This window comes from Hemiscyllium ocellatum, chromosome 43 (assembly GCF_020745735.1).
Source record: "Hemiscyllium ocellatum isolate sHemOce1 chromosome 43, sHemOce1.pat.X.cur, whole genome shotgun sequence".
In the NCBI taxonomy this organism is placed as follows: Eukaryota; Metazoa; Chordata; class Chondrichthyes; order Orectolobiformes; family Hemiscylliidae; genus Hemiscyllium; species Hemiscyllium ocellatum.
In genome coordinates this window covers 27,272,618-27,294,248 of record NC_083443.1, presented here as the reverse complement: position 1 = coordinate 27,294,248, position 21,631 = coordinate 27,272,618, and the positions used below count along the sequence as shown (strand labels likewise).

The 21,631-nt window shown below is 45.4% G+C and overlaps 2 protein-coding genes across 4 annotated transcripts in view; one reads left to right on the top strand and one right to left on the bottom strand.

The window, feature by feature from the left end:
• zswim8 (zinc finger, SWIM-type containing 8) overlaps positions 1-16,433 on the top strand; it is a 183,809-nt gene extending 167,376 nt beyond the window's left edge. For all 3 annotated transcript variants that reach the window (XM_060854349.1, XM_060854348.1, XM_060854351.1), the window contains exons 23-27: positions 1,595-1,772; positions 6,196-6,369; positions 9,029-9,151; positions 10,842-11,020; positions 15,433-16,433. In XM_060854349.1, the coding sequence (XP_060710332.1) occupies positions 1,595-1,772; positions 6,196-6,369; positions 9,029-9,151; positions 10,842-11,020; positions 15,433-15,639 (861 nt within the window). In that variant the 3' untranslated portion in view covers positions 15,640-16,433. The remainder of the gene's footprint in view (positions 1-1,594; positions 1,773-6,195; positions 6,370-9,028; positions 9,152-10,841; positions 11,021-15,432) is intronic.
• Positions 16,396-21,631, bottom strand: part of ndst2a (N-deacetylase/N-sulfotransferase (heparan glucosaminyl) 2a) — a 113,642-nt gene continuing 108,406 nt past the window's right edge. The window contains exons 12-13 of the mRNA XM_060854352.1: positions 19,055-19,157; positions 16,396-17,835 (exon numbers count right to left, since the gene is read on the bottom strand). Coding sequence (XP_060710335.1) covers positions 17,710-17,835; positions 19,055-19,157 — 229 coding nt within the window. The 3' untranslated portion in view covers positions 16,396-17,709. The remainder of the gene's footprint in view (positions 17,836-19,054; positions 19,158-21,631) is intronic.

Below are 21,631 nucleotides of genomic sequence, written 5' to 3'. Positions count from 1 at the left end.
ACTTTCCTTCCCGAAAGGACGTTTTTGAAACAGATGAGTTTATTTTGCTAACAGTGGTTTAGATTACTACATTATTCATCATCATTAGATTATTTAATTCTAGATATTTGTTGAGTTCAAATTTCATCATCAGCCGTAGAGGGATTCCAACCCGGGGTGGCACCGTGGCTCTGTGGTTAGCACTGCTGCCTCACAGCACCAGCGTCCTGGGTTCGATTCCTGACTGTGTGGAGTTTGCACATTCTCGTGGGTTTCCTCTGGGTGCTCCGGTTTCCTCCCACAATCCAAAGATGCCCGTAGTGTTAGGTGCAGGGGTAAATGAAGGGGTGGGTTGCTCTTCGGAGGGTCAGTGTGGACTTGGGCCGAAGGGCCTGTTTCCACACTGTAGGGAATCTAATCTAAGCACAGAGAATGCTAGAGAAATTCAGCAGGCCAGGTAGGATCTGCAGAGAGAGAAACTGCATTAACATTCCGGGTCTGGTGTGACTCCTTCAGATCTGTTCTGCTCAGAGAAAGAGTCATTGTTAGCTCGACATTAACCCTGTTTCTCTTTCTACAGATGGTGCTTGGCCTGTTGGAGTTTCTTCAGCAGTCTGTGTTGTTCAGATTTCCAGCATCTGTAGTATTTTGCTTTCATTGAAGTGTTGTGCACCTAAGTGTGGGCAATCTCCATGCTTTCTGACGTAGTTACCACCCGGAATAACCGCCTTTCCTCACTAACGCCCCTTGCGTCTTCCATCTATCTTCCAAGCTGAGCCACTTTGCCTCGATGCACTTTCTATTCCAAGCTAGCTCCCGTCCCCACTTGCGTTCTCACATCCCCTACGTTTCACCCCTCCCTCGAGTCCAGAGGTTGCTTCAGATTTTGTGCAGCCGGTAATGTTTTCCTGGGGTGTAGGAAGGTCCTGGACAATATCTAGGTGGATGCTTGCATGCAATACTGAGGGAGAAATGAATTGGAAGCCTTTTTCAGGCTGTTTGGGTGGTCCATTTTGATGAAGTAGTACATCCTGGTCAACATCACTCCCTGAACGGACAGTGTCTTTGTGGATTGAAAATAAAGTCCTATTTGCCTGATATTTCTTGTGTCATTTGATTATTGCAACAGTGCAATGGGGAGGAGTTTGGTTTGGGTTGGGGGGTGGGAGATTGGGGGGAGGATTGATGAGGCGAATGTGAACCAAGCCAATTAACCCCAAACATCCTGACTGTCGAAGTAAACTTTGACTAAGCGGGTATTCTGGATGGAGTGAGACACCATAAGGTGTAGGCGCAGAAATTAGGCCATTCAGCCCATCGGTTCTGCTCCACCATTCAATCATGGCTGATATGTTTCTCAACCCCAATCCCAGGTTGCATTTGAGAAAGGATTGGAGGATGGGCAGAGTGGGGCTAAGTACACAATGCCAACCTGTGTCTGTCCCTTCCTCTCGGTTGGTCCCGTGCCCTTTGATCGAGAAGGGTGAGCCAGCGAGTGGAGATGTTGGACAGAGGGAGTCATGTCAGGTCTCTCGTCGAGCTGCGAGCTAGGGAGTAAAAACTGGGGCGGCAGGAGGGGAATGTGCAATTATTCACTGGTCTGTAATCTGTCTAGGGGATGCATCCGGCATTCATTGGAGCTCAGTACCCTTACACTGTAGCAACCACAACCCATCCAGCAATGGCCGCTCCACCAGTCACCTTCGCTGGGGTTCCTGTCCCTCCTATGGCTCCAATGGCAGTGCACCCTTACCAGTCTGACCCGAATCTGCCCCTGACATCAACCGTAGCAGGTAGGTGAGATCTTTCAATGGTTGAAAGTGCAAAGTGTCATCCTTTTTGTGTGTGTGTGTGTGTGTTTTTTTTTAAAGAAGTGCTTTAAAGTTGGTGGTGCAAGCTGCCTTCTCCTTTTGTGCTGGGCTTGACTGAGTGAGTCTTCATTTAGCAGCGCAAACATGTTTAATAAAACTTAGAGGTTTATAAACCAGGGATGGCACTGCTGCAGCACAGCGCCAGGGACTCTGGTTTGACTCCAGCCTCGGGCGACTGTCTGTGTGGAGTTTGCACATTGTCTGTGCGAGTTTCCTCCGGGTCTCTGCCTGTCAATCCAAAGATGGCCAGGTTAGGTGGATCGGCCGTGCTAAATTGCCCCTGGTGTCTGCTATGTGCAGGCTATTGGAAATGCAAGGCTACAGAGATAGGGTAAGGTGTTGGTCTGGTGGAATGCCCCGAGGAGGGTCAGTGTGGACTCAATGGGCCTAATGGCCTGCTCCCACACTGTAGGGAGTCTGTGAAAATAATTGACAGGCATAGATAAGCTGAATGTCAAAGAGTGTTTCCCTAGCGTGGGGGAGTTTAAAACTAGGGGGCATATTTTTAAGCGGAGATGCTTTAAAAAGAGGCAATTTTTTTTTACAAGAGTGGTTCATGCGTGGAGCGAACTTCCTGAGGAGATGGTGGATGCGGGTACAGTTACAATATTGAAAAGATATTTGGATAAGGACATGAATTGGGAAGATTTGGAGAGATGTGGGCCAAACACAGGCACGTCGGATTGGTTGAGTTTGGGAGCATGATCGGTGTTGGTTCTTGAAGCAAAGGGTCTGTTTCTGTGCTGTCTGACTGGTTGGGGCTCCTTAGTCACGTTAGTGTGGCAGATGGAGCTCATTCCATGATAAGTGGCTCCCTCTGGTGACTGAGCACAGAGCAGTCAGGAATGGAGAGGCTTTCAGTCTTCATTCTGCAGTTCTCCAGGCCAGATACAAGGCATGGTCATTGTCTGTTTGTAAAACTGACCACCTCATTAATTTTAATAGCTTAAGAAAACCACGGGTGAAGGTTGGCTCCATTGCAGATGCTTTTTCTCCAGTAGGGATGTTCTTGGACAAGAGATTTCCATGAGTCGGTGGGAAATTATGCATTTTTTATCCGGGATAATTAGACACGTATACCCGCTCGAAAAAGAATCGGAGCTAAATCAGTGTAAACATTTGCTGAAATGTTGACTCTCCCCAGCTGACCATTTCCAGCATTTTTTTTATTTTGGATTTCCAGCAGTTTTATTTTCACATCAGACCTACGTTAAAATAGTTCTTGTTTTGTTAATTCTTGGCTGGCTTCATGGATACCTGGTTGCATTGCCCAGTTCACCAGCTGTGACCCATGGTTCCCTTGCCCTTGCCCACCATAGGCACCCAACAGGAGTTGCTGAATGACACCAGCAACTCAGATGCCTGGTTACTTTGTGCCACCCTTAACCACCAACACCTTGACCAGCTCGGACTGAGCTCAGTTGGCACTTTCCACGCTGCTACTGTGGCTGAGACTGTCTTCCGAACACAGACCAGGAAGGGAGAAGGGTTGGGGACATCGAACTGGTGTCTATGAATAAGCTCGCAGAGCACAATGCTTCACGTTTAAGCAGCTTACATCTGGCACCAGGGAACTGTAGCAGCAGGCTTGATCCACAGCAATAGCGCTAACACCGAAAAATAATAAATTAAAATGTTTACTTGACACTTGATGGACCAACATCTGTTCTCCTGTCCAGAGATCTCCTTGGCATTGCATTTTGTTTTGTAACCTTGCTGCGAACTATTAGGTGAACGTGTTGAATTAAAGGTTCTACCAACATCCAACTCAAATACAGGTAGCTCTGCTCTGATCCTGAAAGTAATCCATCATTGACCCATGACCTAGGCTAATAGTCAAGTGCAATGTGGGTAAGTTTCTGGAAATACTGTTACCCCTTTTTTTGTGTGTTTTTTCTTAATTCGCTGCTGGGATGTTGCTGGCTGAGCCAGCATTTATTGTCCATCCCCTCATTTCCCTTCAGAAGCTGGTGACAAGATGTTTTCAAGGGCAGCATGGTGGCTCGGTAGTTAGCAGTGCTGCCTCACAGCACTCGGGACCTAGTTCGATCCCAGTCTCAGGCGACTATCTGTGTAGACTTCGCACATTCTCCCCACGTTTGTGTGGGTTTCCTCTGGGTGCTCTGGTATCATCCCCACTGTCCAAAGATGTGCAGTTTAGGTAAATTGGCTGTGCTAAATAGCCCATAGTGTTCAGGGATGTGTAGGTTAGGTGCATTAGTCAGCGGTAAATGTAGAGTAATAGGGTAGGGGAATGGGTAAAAACAATTACTGCAGATGCTGGAAACCAGAGTCTAGATTAGAGTGGTGCTGGAAAAGCATAGCAGTTCAGGCAGCATCCGAGGAGCAGGAAAATCGACGTTTCGGGCAAAAGCCCTTCATCAGGAATACAGGCAGAGAGCCTGAAGCGCAGAGAGATAAGTGAGAGGAGGGTGGGGGTGGGGAGAAAGTAGCATAGAGTACAATAGGTGAGTGGGGGAGGGGATGAAGGTGATGGGTGGGGGGAGGGTGGAGTAGATAGGTGGAAAAGAAGATAGGCAGGTACCAATTCTCCATGTTTATGCTCAGTCATGGGGACAGTGCTGAGCTGGAAGTTTGGAACGGGTGAGGTGGGGGAAGAGGAAATAAGGAAACTGTTGAAGTCCACATTGATGCCCTGAGGTTGAAGTGTTCCGAGGCGGAAGATGAGGCGTTCTTCCTCCAGACGTCTGGTGGTGAGGGAGTGGAGGTGGAAGCAGCCCAGGACCTCCATGTCTTCGGCAGAGTGGGAGGGGGAGTTTAAATGTTGGGCCATGGGGCAGTGTGGTTGATTGGTGCGGGTGTCCCAGAGATGTTCTCTAAAGCGCTCTGCTAAGAGGCGTCTGGTCTCCCCAATGTAGAGGAGACCGCATCGGGAGCAATAGATACAATAAATGGTATTGGGGAATGGGCCTGGGTGGGTTACTCTTCAGAGGGTCGGTGTGGACTTGTTGGGCCAAATGGCCTGTTTCCACACTTGGGATTCTAAGATTGAACCACTGCAGCTCATTTGGTGTTGGTAGACCCACAGCGCTGTTAGGGAGGGAGATCCAGAATTTTGACTCGATGACACTGAAGGAACAGCGATATATTTCTGAGTCAGGATGGTGAGTGGCTTGGAAGGGAATTTGTAGGAGGTGATGTTTCCATGTATCTGCTGCCCCTTGCCCTCTCAAGGGCTCTGTGAGGTACAGAATCAGGTGCAGTTTAAATAAAATTGAGAAAACTCTTTCAAGTAAGTGGTGACCTCCCCCACCCACAAGCTTAATGGTTAGCTTGGCTCGAAGTGGGTGGCATCAGTCAAGTCTGTGCAAGCAAGGGAGGGGGGGGGGGGGGGGGAGATGCTTATACGTGGCCCATGGCAAGACCACCTAACATTTGTCTACTCTGAGATCTTTACTTTGCCTGGATTAGGAGAAAGTGAAGACTGCAGATGCTGGGGATCAGAGCTTAAAAATGTGTTGCTGGAAAAGCGCAGCAGGTCAGGCAAGAAGAGTTTATGCCCGAAACGTCGATTCTCCTTCTCCTTTGATGCTGCCTGACCTGCTGCGCTTTGCCTGGATTAGCCCCTCCTTAAAAGAAACTGGCCACCAATTCTCCCTGTTTATCTCAGTCAGGTCAAAGGTTAGACAGAGACGAATGGTGATGGTTTAACCTAAGGGTCACCACGCCCCAGGTGAGGAGAGAGGTTGGGAAGGTAATGGTAACCAGAACAGAGCGGGAATTGATCCCATGTTGTTGGCATCACTCTGCAACACAAACCAATCATTCGGCCAACTAATCTAACCCACAGGAAGGCTCATCAAATTGTGCTCTGTTTGAGGAAGGAGTGGACATGTTGCTAAAATATTTTCCACACTCTTAATTAGCAATAACTTACTAACCAAACTGTTCAGTGTTTCTCAGAGTTTGATAATCTCTAACACAAACAGAAATTGCTGGAGAAAGCAGAATTAGCATTTCAGATTCAATGTCCCTTCTTCAGAGCATTCTTAAGAAAGGTCACTTGACCCAAAATGTTAACTCTGTTTCACTCTCCAAAGATGTTGCCAGACTTGAGTTTTTCCAGCAATTTCTCTTCACATTTCTGGTTTCCAGCATCCACAATCGACAGCTCATCCCTCAGAGCTGAGAATGGACGACAACTAAATACAACACTCACCTGACCTTTTAAGAACCAGTTGTTAATGCTAATCTTCGTGAATGGCTAGAGTACTGAAAGTGGAGAAATGTGTGCATTGAATTGTATCTAACTGCTGTTCTAACACTTTATTTTAACGCTGTGTGTTGACTGTGATGGTAACGTTGCCCCTCTCTCCCTCTGCAGTGGCAAGTGTGCAGGCTGGGACCGCTTTCCAGGCTGTTCAGGGAGCGTCAATGCCAACTTTAACAACGCAGGGCCCCTCAATAGTCGCCCCAACCTTCCCTACAGAAGACGAACAGCACTCTCAACCAGTCAGTCCTCAGGGACTACACTACTTGCATTCAGCTTACAGAGTTGGTGAGTGTGCACTTGAGCGATTTGTATCTTCTCAAGGTTGGCCATCTCTGGAAAGCCTCCTTCGATCTCCAGACGTCTCGCAAGTGTTCTCCAATCACCAAAGAGTTACCGCTGTTGTAATCTCAGAAACACAGCAGTCGAGCAGTGACTTGAGAATAATTCATTTTTAGCAATGTTGGTGGGGGGGGTTGCGGGGGATAAGAGTTGGCTGGGGCATGACAGTATTCAAAATCCCTTCTCGAGGGACAGGTCTGTCCTGGGCAACGTTTTGATTAATTTGGTTGCTCAGGCGAGTCTATCCTTCCATGAATAAACACACCTCCGTAACTGCAGCAAATCCTCCTTCACTCCTGACAGGACATGTTCCTGATATGGGAAATCATCGGTAAACTACAAAGCCTATCCGAAGTTCACCAAAGCAAGATATTAGAGGCAGGAGAAAATTAAGGAGGATGGGGAGCTGCTTTTTAAAAATTCATTCACAGCATGAGGTCAGCGCAGACTAGGCCAACATTTATTGCCCAAAGGGCAGTTAAGAGTCAGCCACATTGCTGTGGGTCTGGAGTCACATGTAGGCCAGACCAGGTAGGGATGGCAATTCCTTTCCCTAAAGGAAACCAGATGGATTTTTTCTGACAACTGGCAGTGGCTTCATGGTTATCATTAGACTCTTAATTTCAGATTTTTATTGAATTCAAATTCTGCCATGACAGGATTCCAAAGCAGGTCCTTTGAACATGAGTCTCTGAATTAACAGGCCAGTGATAATACCATTAGGCTGTTGCTCCCCCATTTGTTGTTTGATTTACCACGGAACCAGTTCATTTTATTTCTTTGCAAAGAATGTGATAATGAAAAATATACTCCATTTGCTGAAGTCGTTCTCGTTAAAGAGGAGAAGGTTGATCTGAAATTTGACAGAGATGAAGGCTCTGGGCAGAATAATCTAGAACAACACTGTTCCAATGACGGAAGGGTCAAGTTTCACTGGATGTAGGGATTAGTGAAAGAATGGTCAGTGATTGTGAGAAAAATTCCAGAAGTGATTCCAGTCGAACCTGGAATGCACTGCCTGATTGTGATTACAGACGTGACCGGGGCTTCAAGACTGGAATTGGCTAAGAACCTGTGGAGTCAAGAGTGTGGGGCTGGAAAAGCACGGCAGGTCAGGCAGCATCTGAGGAGCAGGAGAATCAAGCATCAACCCTTCATCAGGAATTCTGAAAGGCTGATGCCCGAAACATCGACTCTCCCACTCCTCGGATGCTGCCCGACCTGCTGTGCTTTTCCAGCACCACGCTCTCGACTCTGATCTCCGGCACCTGCAGTCCTCCCCTTTTCCTAAGAACCTGTGATAGGCGATAGGGCTGGGGGGGGGGGGGGGGGGGGGGTAGGACCAGCTGAGTTGCTGTTGCGGCGGCCAGGATGGGGAGAATGGCTCCTTCTGTACTGTAACCTTTTTGTGACCATGCCCCCAAGTCGTCGCCAGTGTTTATTCCTCGAGTGCACAATGGCAGGAATGGAGTGCACCGTGCAGCTGTTGAGTCTGCCCTGCTGAGCCTGACCTTCGGTTCCTCTCTTCTGCCTGCTTCTGCCATATTCCTGCCAAAGATCTCTCTCTGTCCCGGCTTGAAATATATTTAATGTAGGGGAATCCACAACCACGTAGGATGAGGAGTTCGCAATCAGCAACATACCTGGTCATTGCCATGTTGCTGATGGTGGGAGTATGCTGTGCAGAGATTGGTCGCCTGAGTTTCTCAGTTGCTGCAATCAAGTAGCTCATGTTCTGAAAAGTCACCTTGAGACTTGTGGTGATTGTGTCCCACTAACATGGTTACAATTCTGAGGTCAGTAGGTTTTGAGAATATTTGTAGCTCAGGTTGAGGTTCTGGATGGAGGTTTGCTCGCTGAGCTGCAAGATTCAATTTAGATGTTTTGACACCATCATCAATGAGCCTCCAAATGAAGCACTGGTGGTATAGCCCACTTTCTATTTATATGTTTGCGTTTCCTAGGGTTGGTGATATCATTTCCAATAGTGATGTCATTTCCTGCTCTTTTTCTCAGGGGGTGGTAAATGGGGGTCTAACTCGATGTGTTTGTTGATAGAATCCCACTTGGAATGCCATGCTTCTATGAATTCTCGTGCAAGTCTGTGTTTGGCTTGTCCTAGGATGGATGTGTTGTCCCAGTCGAAGTGGTGGTCCTTCCTCATCTGTATGTGAGGATACCAGTGAGAGAGGGTCATGTCGTTTTGTGGCTAGTTGGTGTTCATGTATCCTGATGGCTTGTTTTCTGCCTGTTTGTCCAATTTAATATTTGTTACGTTTCACGCACAGTATTTTGTAAACCTTCCAGCTCAGTGAGCAAACCTACGACCAGAACTCTGAGGCTTTGAGGAAGCATCACTCGATCCAAAATGATGTTGACACTGATTTCTTTCCACAGATGCTGCCTGAGCTTTTCCAGCAATTTTTTGTTTTTATTTCTGATTTACAACATCTGCAGTCGTTTCAGTTTTTGATTCTTTTACTTTCGCTGTGAATTGATTCCCATTTTTAATTTTTTTTGGCACAGATGCACCTTCTCTTCCCTAATGCAAAGCTAAGAGTATTGTTTGAATTGCTGATGTTGAAGCTGTGTTTGCTCTGTGCAGGAATGCTAGCTTTGGAAATGCTTGGAAGAAGAGCTCATAATGATCACCCGAACAATTACTTCTCCAGGAGTCCACCTTACACCGAGGATGTGAAATGGCTACTCGGATTAGCAACCAGACTAGGTAAGAAAGTGCGACTGGACAACGGTGCTATAATTTGGAGCATACATACGTGAGATTTACAGTACAGTGATTCAAAAGCATAAAATTGAACAGAGCCCATTATGAAATAACAATTAGAATTAGAATTCCTGCAGTGTGGAAACAAGTCCTTTGGCTAACAGATCCACACCAACCCTCAGAGTATCCCACCCAGATCCGTTACCCTACATTTCCCCTGACTAATGCACCTAACCTACATGGCCCTTACCACTATGGGCAGTTTAGCTTGGCTAATCTACCTGAACTCTCACATCTTTGGACTGTGGGAGGAACCCGGAGGAAACCCATGTAGAATGTGGAAACTCCACACAGACAGTCGCTGAGGCAGGAATCGAACCTGGGTCCCTGGTGCTATGAGGCAGCGGTGCTAACTGCTAAGCCACTATAGTGCCCAATGAAATGAGTGGCCAGTGCAGCTGTTTTGCTGATGCTGGGGTCGAATGTTGACTGGGGACATATTGAGAAAGGTCTTCATTATATATAGAGAAAGGATGGGTATCCCAGCTCCTTACCAGCAGCTTAGATGTTTGAAGCCTCTTCTGAAAGACAAAGCATATACCCCGCAGTCTCTGCATGGAAATCCTCCACACTTGACATGTGCTCAGGACCAACATACATACTTTGCGAATGATACATGAATAGTATAGGATGAATCTAACAGCCACGATTGGGCTACAGTAGAATAGAATCGAATCCCTACAGTGTGGCTACAGGCCATTTGACCCAACAAGTCCACAATGACCCTCCGAAGAATATCCCACCCAGACCTATTCCCCATACCTAATACTCTACACTTACCCCTGACTAATGCACCTAGCCTACACATCCCTGAACACTATGGGGCAATTTAGCATGGCGAATGTAATTAACCTGAGGAGCACCCGGAGGAAACCCATAAAGGACACGGAGAGAATGTGCAAACTCCACACTGTCGTCCGAGGCTAGAATCGAACCCGGGTCCCTGGCGCTGTGAGGCAGCAGTGTTAACCACTAAGCCACTGTGCCACCCAGTTAATCCTGTTTGCAATAGGATTGTATTCATTTAACAATAAATTACACAACTTTGTACCATCAGTGATGTTGTGTTATACAGGTGAGTGACCACTTTGACGTTTGTCTTGAATTTTAAGAGAATTTAGAGACAGGTGTGGTCCCTGGTGACACTACAGCTGGATAATTGTTTCCAGTTGAGGTCCCCTTCCCTCCAGGAATGACGTGCTTATCCAGGAAGGAATGCAGCAAAGGTTCATCAGACTGATCCCTGGGCTAGACAACATTGTCCCATGAGAAACTGAGCCTATATTTCCATATTTCAGAAGAGTGAGAGGTGATTTCTCAAATGTAAGGAAGCTTAGAGGTCCATTCAGCCCCTCAAGCCTGCCCCATCAGTCTCTAAGATCATGGTGGACCTGCCCCAGACCTCCACTCCCTCTTTCATGTTCATGGCTGTCAGCTCCCCAATATTTCAAAAATACATTTCCTTTGATAAATCCCGCAGACTGGTTTTGCTTCACCATTTTGTGAAGAGAATATTGGGGAAGGTGAGGAGTCAGTAATGTGCTGCAGGACGTTATTGAGATGCTGGTGAGTTAACTGGTGAGCGCTCCAAGCTGCCGATTGAGAATTTTGATGCGTGTTCTTTTGTCACCAGGTGTGAATTACGTCTATCAGTTCTGCATGGGTGCAGCCAAAGGAGTGCTGAGTCCGTTTGTTCTACAGGAGATCATTATGGAGGCTCTACAGCGCCTTAATCCAGCTCATGTCCATGCCCATCTTCGAACCCCTGCATTCCATCAGCTTGTTCAGAGATGCCAGCAAGCATACATGCAGGTAAAATGCAAACTAATCTCACACACCAAAGTGGATATGTTACTTGCCAAACTGCTCTGCTTTTCCACGGTCCTGGTGCAGTTTTCCAATTGGCTTTACTCCAAAGTGGGATTACCACTTCAGGCAGCAGCAGTGTGTACTGTCTACAAGGTGCACTGCAGTACCTCACTGAGGCTCCTTTGACAAGCACTTTGCAAACCCACAGCCACCACCATCTAGAAGGTCAAGGGCAACAGGCACACCACCTACAAGTTCCCTTCCAAACCACTCACCATCCTGCCTTGGAAGTGTATCACTGTTCCTTCACTGTTGCTGGGTCAAAATCCTGGCACTTGTTCCATTAATGGTATTGTATCAGGTGGGCCACAGCAATTCAAGAAAGCATCACTATCTCCAAGACAATTGGTGAACAGGAACAAACGCTGGCCTTGCTGATATCCCACAACATCATAAAACAAATAGATGTTCCTTTGGACCAAGATGAAATTGCTATTTTACTCTTTATTGAAGTATAATTATTTATTGATTGCAAGATGGGTGAAGTGTAAAACTAACGAACTGTGCAGGGTACTGGTGAGACCATGTCCTATGTGGGGGCTGTGCTTAGATACTTGGTATGAAGTTATCTTATGAGGAAAGGACCTTTTATTGATTGGGGTTCTGGAGAATGGGAGGTGACCCAAACTGGGGCCAGTGTTTCAAAATAAGGGATTGTCCATTCAAGATGGTGGCTAGGAAAAAGATTTTTCCTCTCTCTCTCTCAAGACATCTTTGAACCTCGCCTCCACAGACAGCGGTGGAAGCTGTGTCATTGAATGCACACAAATCTGAGATTTGGTGATGGACAGAGGAGTTGAGGATTTTTTGGGGGGTTGGGGGTCAAGACTGGAGAATGGTGGAGCAAGCTGGATGGGCCAAATGGCCTAAACGTGTTCTTACTACATACCTTATGAAGATGTTAAAGTTGATTGGGAGTTGGTTCACAGTGCTGACTGTTTCTCTGTGTTTGAAGGAAGAAGGCTAAGAGGCAATTTAGTTGAGACGTCCAAGATGATCAGAGGATTAGACAGGGTGGACAGTGAGAGTCTATTTCCTCGGATGATGACATCTGCTTGTAAGAGGAGGCAGAGCTGCAGATTGAGGGGTGATAGATTTAAGACAGATGTCAGAGGCAGGTTCTTCACTCAGAGTGGTAAGGGTGTGGACTGGCCTGGCTGCCAGTGTAGTTAACTCAGCCACATTAGGGGCATTTAAACTGTCCTTGGAAAAGCATATGGATGATGATGGGATAGTGTAGGGAGATGGGCTTAGATTAGCTCACAGGTCGGCGCAATATTGAGGGCCGAAGAGCCTGTTCTGCGCTGTATTGTTCTATGAAACTGTGGAGAGGTGAAGCTGAGATGTTGTGATCTCCCCAACACTAGTACGTGGATCTCTTGGCCACTTTAATGACAGGTCTCTCTATACACTGTCACACTCTCTCACACACTCCCTCACTCTCACAATACTCTCAGATGCACAGTCTCTTTCTCTCACTCTCTCTTACACACATTGGCACTCACTCTTGCACTCGCAGCCTCACACACATTCTGTCACATTCCACACTTCCTTTCTCTCACGTTCACACTCATTCTCTCGTATGCTCACTCGCCTTCTCTCTCTCAAGCGCGCGCGCGCGCGCACACACACACACACAGACACACACAGACACACACACACACACACACACACATACAGTTTCCCCACCATGATAAAAGTGGACACAGTCACTGATAATAGATATAACAGTTTGACAAAAAGTGATAGTGAATGAGTTTTGTAGATGGTCATGAGCATGAGTCTAAAATCATATTATGGAGGTTTTGGATACTCTGTGACATTGGACAAGCAATCAGTGGTTCTTTAAACAGTTCGGGTCTTTGCAACAAAGCACAGTGAGCAAAATATTACAGGAGTAATGGTGGGCTTTTGGGTCCCCTTGTTTAGCAACAAATGTCGACTTGCAAAAAGTTGGCAGATTTTTCGATAATGTAATCATCTTCAAGTTGCTGAGATTGCAGAGAAGTTGAAGCTGTGTTTGTGTCGACCTACTGCTACAGTCTCTCATCCAACCCTAAAGATCACGGCCTCTGAAATCCCACACTATTTAAACAGGCTTTGGCTAATTTTGTTGCTGCGATTGGTGAACATGTTCCCATTATATTTCAGATAGTTAGTGTTTATGAGGGGGAAAAAGTGAGCAAATGGGAATCCGTCTCAGTCAGTTGTTCTCCTATGTTGTAATGCTAAGGACAGACTACACCAGTGTGAAAGGTTTGTAAAACACCTTGTTCATATCAGACATGACAAACAAGGTGGAGCTGTGATAAATTATCATACTCAACATTGGAGCAGACGAGAAGGGCTGAGTGGTCTAATTTTGATCTCTTATACGTACTGTTTAAGCGACAGACCATACAAGTCACTCCTAGTTTAAATTCGTGTTAGCAAATATTTTTAGTGTTTAAAAGAGCTGTTCATTTGAATTTAACACCCCTTAGTTAATGAGGATATGTTTGAGATTTTTAATCAACTTGTCTGGATATGTTACAACAAACCTCTAATGCAGCTGGGACTTGAAACTGGACTTCTGGTGTGAACAGGAAAAGAAATTAAAACATTCAAAATGAAGCATCTTAATGTGATGGATATAGTTCAGAGAAGGTTAACTGAGACTAATCCTGGAATGAACTGATTGCCTTATGAGGAAAAGCTAGACAACCCAGCCTGTATCTTCTGGTGTATAGAAGAGTCATAGAGATGTACAGCACAGAAACAGACCCTTCAGTCTAATCCGTCCATGCCGACCAGATATCTCAACCCAATCTAGTCCCACCTGCCAGCATCCAGTCCATATCCCTCCAAACCCTTCCTATTCATATGCCCATCCTTTTAAATGTTGTAATTGTAGCAGCCTCCACCACTTCCTCTGGCAGCTCATTCTATCCATGTACCACCCTCTGTGTGAAAAAGTTGCCCCTTAGGTCTCTCATTTCTTTCCCCTCTCACCCTTAACCTATGCCCTCGAGTTCTGGACTCCCCCACCCCAGGGAAAAGACTTTGCCTGTTTAACCTATCCACGCCCCTCATGATTTTATAAACCTCTATAAGGCCACCCCTCAGCCTCCGACGCTCCAGGATGGGGAGGGCGACTTCATTGAAACAGAAGATCCTGAGGAGCCTTGACTCTGTGGAGGTTGAAAGGACATTTCCTCTCATGGGAAAATTTAGAACTAGGGGTCAAAGTTTACCTCTAAGAGGATGTCCATCTAAGATCGAGAAGATGAAACTTGTTTGTTTCTGAGAGTTGAATGTTTGGAATTTCCTTCCTTAAATGGTAATGGATGCAGAAACTTTAAATATTTTTAAGGCAAAGGGAGATAGATCCTTGGTGTCCCATGGGATGACAGATTGTCAGGGGATGAGTAGAGTTAAGGTTAAAATCTGATCGGCCACGATCTTATTGAACAGCCTCAAAGGAACGGCTGCCCTACCCAGACTCTCAGAAAAGTCTAGAACATTAAGTAGAAAGTAGATCTATCTCAAGGCTAGTTAATTTACAGATCATAAAATAGAATCATTGAATTTTACAGAACAGTAGGAGGCCATTCATCCCTTCGTGTCTGTACCAGCTCTCACCACGCTCCAGTCCTATCTCCAAAATCTCTAAATCGAGCTCCCTTTTGAAATCTCCCATGGAATCTGCTCCCACCACTCTCTCATTCCAAATCCTAACAACTGAGTCAAGAGGTTTCTCCTCATCTCACTCCGAGTTCACTTACTGACGACCAACACCCCCCCCCCCCCCCCCCCCCCACCTCCCAGTTACTGACGGACCAGTGTTTGCAACATCCTGACAGGGCTCAGCAGGGTAGGAATGTTTTCCTGAGATTGAGGGGTTGGGAAACAGGGAAGGCTTTAAAGTCGAGCCATTTAGGACCGAGATGAGGGTGGTTAATATTTGGAAAACTCTATCCCCTTTTTGAAGGCTGGCGAAGGCTGAATCATCAGTGAGAAGTACATACAAGACCGAGATCGGCAGATTCCTAGGTAAAAATTCCATCAGATAATATGTGAAAATGGCTCTGAGATAGAAGATCAGCCATGGTCCAGCCCAGCCCACCTGAATTGTGTTGTCATCTAGAATGTGGAACTGAATTCAATATTAACATTGAGAATGACCAATATCAGCTTAGAAAGCTTTGCAGAAGGATGGGACTAATTGGCTAGCTCTTTCAAGGCTTCCTGCATTCTTGGAGTGCATAGTTTCCAGGCAGAAAGTCCAGCTATTTATCATTCCACCTCATCAACTACTTTAGCGTTTTGTGTTTGTTTGTGAATTGATCAAAACCCCTCTGGCTCTCTCCTCACAGTGCATCCAGTACAGGTTGTACCACATAGCTCCAGCAGACTACGATGACTTTGTAAACATCATTCGCAGTGCACGCAGCGCCTTCTGTTTAACGCCAGTTGGGATGATGCAGTTCAACGAAATTCTTCAGAATTTAAAACGGGCGAAGGGTCAAACCAAGGACTTGTGGCAGCGAATTTCACTGGAAATGGCAACCTTTTCTCCTTGATGTCTGTTGGGTTTGTGCAGATTTAGGTTTAATATTACCCCCCCTTCCTCTTTTTAAAACCACTGTTCCTGTACACACACTACTGCTATATTCCTCCATTAAACGAAGGTTATGGGTGTCAGGAAGCCACGGTAGGTTCATTATTTTATTTTTGTTGGTCTTGTGAATTATTGTCAGATTTCACAAGCAACTTCTTCCTTTAATACACACGACCCTTCCACTCCCCCATCCCCACAGAGGAAAAAAAAATTTTGTATGAGGTAGTTACTATTCATGTACATGTCTTTGTGTGTTTATAAGGAAATGTTTGTGGCCCGCTACAGTAAGACTGGGTAAAAAGGCTTCCAGCTCAAGATGGACAGTACAATTCTCCAGCGACTAATGATGGAGAGTATGAGCTATTGCAGCCACCCTGAATAGACTGTGGTTTTTATTTATCTGAACGTTTCTCCTTTATTTTTGCCTTTGTTTCTTCAATATTAATGTTTTTTCATACTTAAGAAAAAGTTTTCAATTGTTTAAAAGAATTATATATTCAGATTCCAGTGCCACTGGGATAGTTTAAGAGCTTTGACACATTTTTCAGTGTTACAGAACAGCTTGTGTGTTTTCTGTCTTCCTCATGTACTGTTGGATATTTTACAAATCTGTTATATTTAGTCCACTTCTCCCCATTCCTGTCCTTTATAAAGGCCAGACAGGTAGTATTGACACTGTCTGTGCTCGGAAACTTGCATGAATGTTTTGTGTGAGTAGTTTTGTTGACAACAAAAAGAAACTTTATTATCCAACCATTTGTGTGTTGTGTCGAATACATACACAATTATTTTTGATTAAAGTACACACGAAAGAAAAGCAGTACTCTGCTCATAAAGGCCCTATATTAAATGCTTGGCTTTGGAGATGCTTAGACTGAAGTTAACAACAGATCGAGGGAGGTAAATTTAACTTGCCAAAGGTTTTGCTATTTTTTTTGGGTTTATTTCACAGTTGAGCGAGGATTTCCAGGCACCTGTCTTTGTTTGGCTGAGCAAAACTGTACCTTAGCGACATACAAAGACGATCCAGTCTTTGTGGAGAGTGCGTTAAGGCCTTGCAAAGTACATCACATCAACCACAAAATTTACACCAAAGAAAAACTCAATCCACTGGATGTTGCATCTCAGAAAATATGTTCAACCTCTTGAGAGTAAAATTCTCCAATAACATCATTCAATGTGAATGACTCAATAGGTGAGGTATAATGCACTGACAAGTGCACACTCTCTCTCTCCTTCAGGAAATGATGGAATTCCTCACCTTCAGGCCGTTTTGAAAACCATGTGGGGGGTGTGGGAGAGAACCTTTAACAGTCCACTACTGGAAAGGTGACATTTTCACACCAACACTGATTTTTTTTTTAAATCTAACAGTTGCACCTTTTTACAAGTGTCATTTTCCAAATGACTGGCTTCAGTGACTGTTCCAAGTGGGCTATCACAAATAACTTGAGGTAACTATTGGAGTAACAGGTCCTGTGTTGTGATGATCCATTTGCCCAATTTTCTGGGTGTCAGTTGTACAGTTATTGGTTTGGGCCTAATATGTACATGTTTAGTAATTAAGTGGTACACACACTATTAGTACCAGGAGTACAGCAGTGTAGTTAAGACACGGTGTGGGGTATAAACTAATATTTAGTGGACAGGACACTATTGTTGTAAAAGCAGCTGATGTAACAATCATTCCACGGTTTGACACTTGAGGATACACTACAAGGACTTGAGGGTAGGTTCTCGGAAGGTTCCGGTATTGGAGGGGGATGCTGTCATGAGTGCGGGTTCCACTGCTCACCAGAGTCGTCCTGGTTCATTGCAAAGCCTGTGCAGGTGGTCCACACGCGAGGAGCCTTCATGAAGGTGAAATGACAAGCCTTTGCAAAGTTATCCTCGGGAACCTATCAAATTCCATTGCCTCCTTCAGCGCTCTGCTGGCGTCACTTGAGCTGGAGTCGGTGAAATGGGGAGAGAGGTCAGAGGGCATGGAAGTGTCCAAAGAATGGTGGCATCAGCTGACCACAGCCTTTACCGTTCAACTCCAGCTGGTATGTTGGAGTTCCTCCCTCAGCCAACTAGGCAGTGCCTGCCCGAGTTTGTTTAGCTGTTTCGATAGTTCGATGTTGTGTTCCCTGTAGTAATTGGTCAGGAATGTCCGGGACTGGGGAATAAAACAGAAGCCCAGCGTTAGTTTCAGAGGTCTTCGCTGTGGCTGGGAGTAAATGAAACTTCATATGGTCTTAAAAACTGAAACAACACATTTTCCTGTTCATTTAATTTCTTTCTTGCTGTAAGCAGACATTGTTTCCCGAGGAACCATGCACCTGGGGTACAATATTGACTGGAGGTCCCTGCAGCATGTGTATTCTGCATTAGTAACACACATTTCATACAAAATATTTCATTCATAAATTAAATTTAACCACCTGGACAGTGCTACATGACAACTTGCCAGTTACCACTTAGTGCTCGATTTCACCTTGCAATACTTTATCACTGAGGAGGAGCATCAGTGAGTTTTCAAGCAAGAGATACTTAGTGAGGAGGTGGTGTCACTGGACTAATGGGCCAGGGACTCGAAACCCACGACAGCACCCTATGGAATTCAAAGCAGTTTCTGTGAAGGTGACCATGAAATGATTTTTGTGGGGGGGAAAAAAGCTCATCTGTCTCACAAAAGTCCTTGAAGAAGGTAATCTTTTGTCGTTACCTGTTCTGGCCCAGAGCCTGTAGAGTGGGACTCGATTCCAGAGTCAAGATTACAATCTGATCTTTCACTTAGCCACCTGATCACCTACCCCTCAATTCTCTCAATACCCAGTAATCTATTGATCTCCGTTTTGAATATGGAGACCGATTATTCTGGGGAATAAATACAGAGAAACTCAGCAGGTCTGGCAGCGGTTTAGAATCATGCCAGTCTTGAGATACTGACACTGTTTTTCTCTCTCTCTCTCCCCACAGATGCTGTCAGACCTGCTGAATTTCTCCAGCATTGTGATTTTTTGCAGGTATCCAGTCACCATAGTAATTTTGACATGGATTCACCACGGCAGGTGGTAAAATTCAATAAAACCTATAATTAAAACGTAGGCGAATGACAACCATGTAATGACTGTTGATTAGTGGAAAATAAATGGATTTTTTTATGATAATGCCCTTCAGGGAAGGAAATCAGCCATCCTCACTTGGTCTGGCCTGCAGACTCTCAGCAATGTGCTTGACTCTTGAATGAGCCACTCTAGAGCAATGAGAAAATGGTCAACAATTGCCAGTTGTAAAAGCTACATCCATGAAAACAAAGGTAGCCCAAGAGGTTGAAGGTCACTACTGGAGATACAGATGGGGACAACTGTCATTGTAAAGTTTTACAAACTCACCGCTGAATCCATCTCTGGATATTTTCTCCCTTTGCTTTTGCCCAGACACTTTGACTTGCCACCTTCCACCATCTGACACCAGAAATTCTTGTTGTCATCATACCTGAAATGGAATTGGGACTGGATCTTAGAAGAATGGGTCTTTATTGCTAAACACACCAGAAGACAAGGATCTAACGTAATGGCCTCCCAGCTATACACTTCCTCTTCCACCACAATTTGACTTCACAGAAACCACTAGAAAGATGAACTTAGCTTCACTTGTAGGAGATTGGCCTGAATGAGTTTGTACTTCACAGTGATGCGTCACATCTTGACTTCATAAACCCCCATAGTAAGTCACCTCATACATTCAGAACAGTCGTTTCCAAATTTCCCTCATCATACATTTAAGTATTTTACACAGTTTTGAACTCCAGAAGACATCCTCTTTCTTAAAAAGATGTTTATAGGAAGGATGTTGTGAAATTTGAAAGGGTTCAGAAAAGATTTACAATAATGATGCCAGAGTTGGAGAGGCTGAATAGGCTGGGGCTGTTTTCCATGGAGTGTCCGAGACTGGGGTGACCGTATAGAGGTTTGGGGTATGGAAAGGGTGAATAGTCGAGATCTTTTCCACAGAGTGGGAAAGTCCAAAACTAGAGGGCATAGGTTTTAGGTCTTTTAAATCATTCACCTCTCACTTAAGGGGCAACTTTTTCACACGTGTATGGAATGAGCTGCCAGAGGAAGTGGTGGGGGCTGGTACAGTTACAGTATTTAAAAGGCATGTGGATGGGTAAATGAATAGGAAGGCTATAGAGGGATATGGGCCAACTGCTGGCAAATAGGACTAGATTAGGTTAGGATATCTGGTCAGCATGGACGAGTTGGACCAAAAGGATTGTTTCCATGCCGTACAGCTCAAGGACTCTAATCCATCCACTGAATGTGGTCAGCGTTGATGAGGCCAACTATGACTGCTCATCCATTGTTGCCCTGGAGAAGGTGGGGGTGAGCTGCCTTCTTGAACCGCTGCCGTCCATCTGCTATAGGTGGACCAACAATGCTGTTAGGGAGGGAGTTTCATAAGCTTCTGACTCAGTGACAGTAATGACGATACTTTTCCAAGTCAGGATGGTGAGTGGATTGGGGAGGGGGAGGTTGCCGCTAGTGATCCCATGTATGTGCTGCCCTTGTCCTTCCAGATGGAAATAGTCTGGATTTGGAAGGTGACATCTAAGGATCTTTGGTGAATTTCTGCCGTGCATCTTGTAAATAGTACACACTGCTGCTACTGAGCGTTGGTGGTGAAGGGGGCGGATTTTTGTGGATCTTGTGCCAATCAAGTAGGCTACTTTGTCCTAGATGGTGTCAAGCTTCTTGAGTTTTGTTAGAGCTGCACATGTCCAGGCAAGTGGGAATTGTTCCATCACACTCCTATCTTGGATAGTGTCAAAACGTGCGGAGCTGGAAAAGCACAGTAGGTCAGGCAGCATCCGAGGATCAGGGGAATCAACGTTTCGGGCATAAACCCTTCATCAAGGCTTATGCCTGAAATGTCGACTCTCCTGTTCCTCAGATGCTGCCTGACCTGCGCCACACTTTTCAACGAGTGGAGAGTCATCCTTCCCTGAATCCCAATGACCCTGGCTTTCCTGGGACTCCAAGGTCACACTTTGGTATCAGGATGTTCAGGGCTGTCATGATCCCTTCCCATTTATAATCCACAACAAGGCAGCCAATCAATCAAGTCAGGAGCGGTGGGTTTCTTAAATCTATATTAACTTTACGCTGCTGCCACTACCAGCCTCATATTAGAACCTCAACAGCTTTCTCACTCCATCCATTTTTTGCTCTGCTCTCTCAACAGCCCAACTCAAATTTCAAAGACTTGTTGTCCCGCACTCACCCCACCAAAGAAAACAATCTTTATTTATTGTACCAAATCCTTGGTCATTTTTAAACACCTTAATCAGAATACCCTTCATCTCCCGTGATAATGGGGAATACTATCCTAGTCTCCTGTGTCCATCCTCATCAATTTTCTGGTCTCGCCATCCACAGTGCAACCCCTCCAAAGCCAATATCACCTCCCTAAGCAATCAAATACATTCTGGAAGGACTAAACTTGTCTCCACACATCACAAATCATTGACTACCATTTGTGCAGCACCTTCTGCAATTGTAGGATTGCTATTCACACCTATTGTTGAAGGTCAGACATTTCAGCTCCAGGCCATCTCTGCAGGAGTTCCTCAACATAGCGTCCTGGGCCCAACCATCTTCAGCTGCTTCATCAATGACACTTCCCTCCGTCATAAAGGTCAGAAGTGGGAATGTTCACCATGTCCAAATGCCTTAAGATCTGGACAATGGTCAAGTTTGGGGTGATGAGAGGTAAGTCACATCCATGTTTCATAAATACTAACAAAGAACTCAGCAGCCAACTCACACAACAGCAATGAGATAATGAGCAGGGAAACTCACTGACCAGAAAACGGGGAGAAATTCCCCCCAATTCTTCAATGTTAACATCGTTACACCCACTTGAGAGGGCCGGCAGACCCCCAGTTCAACATCCCACCCAAAAGATAG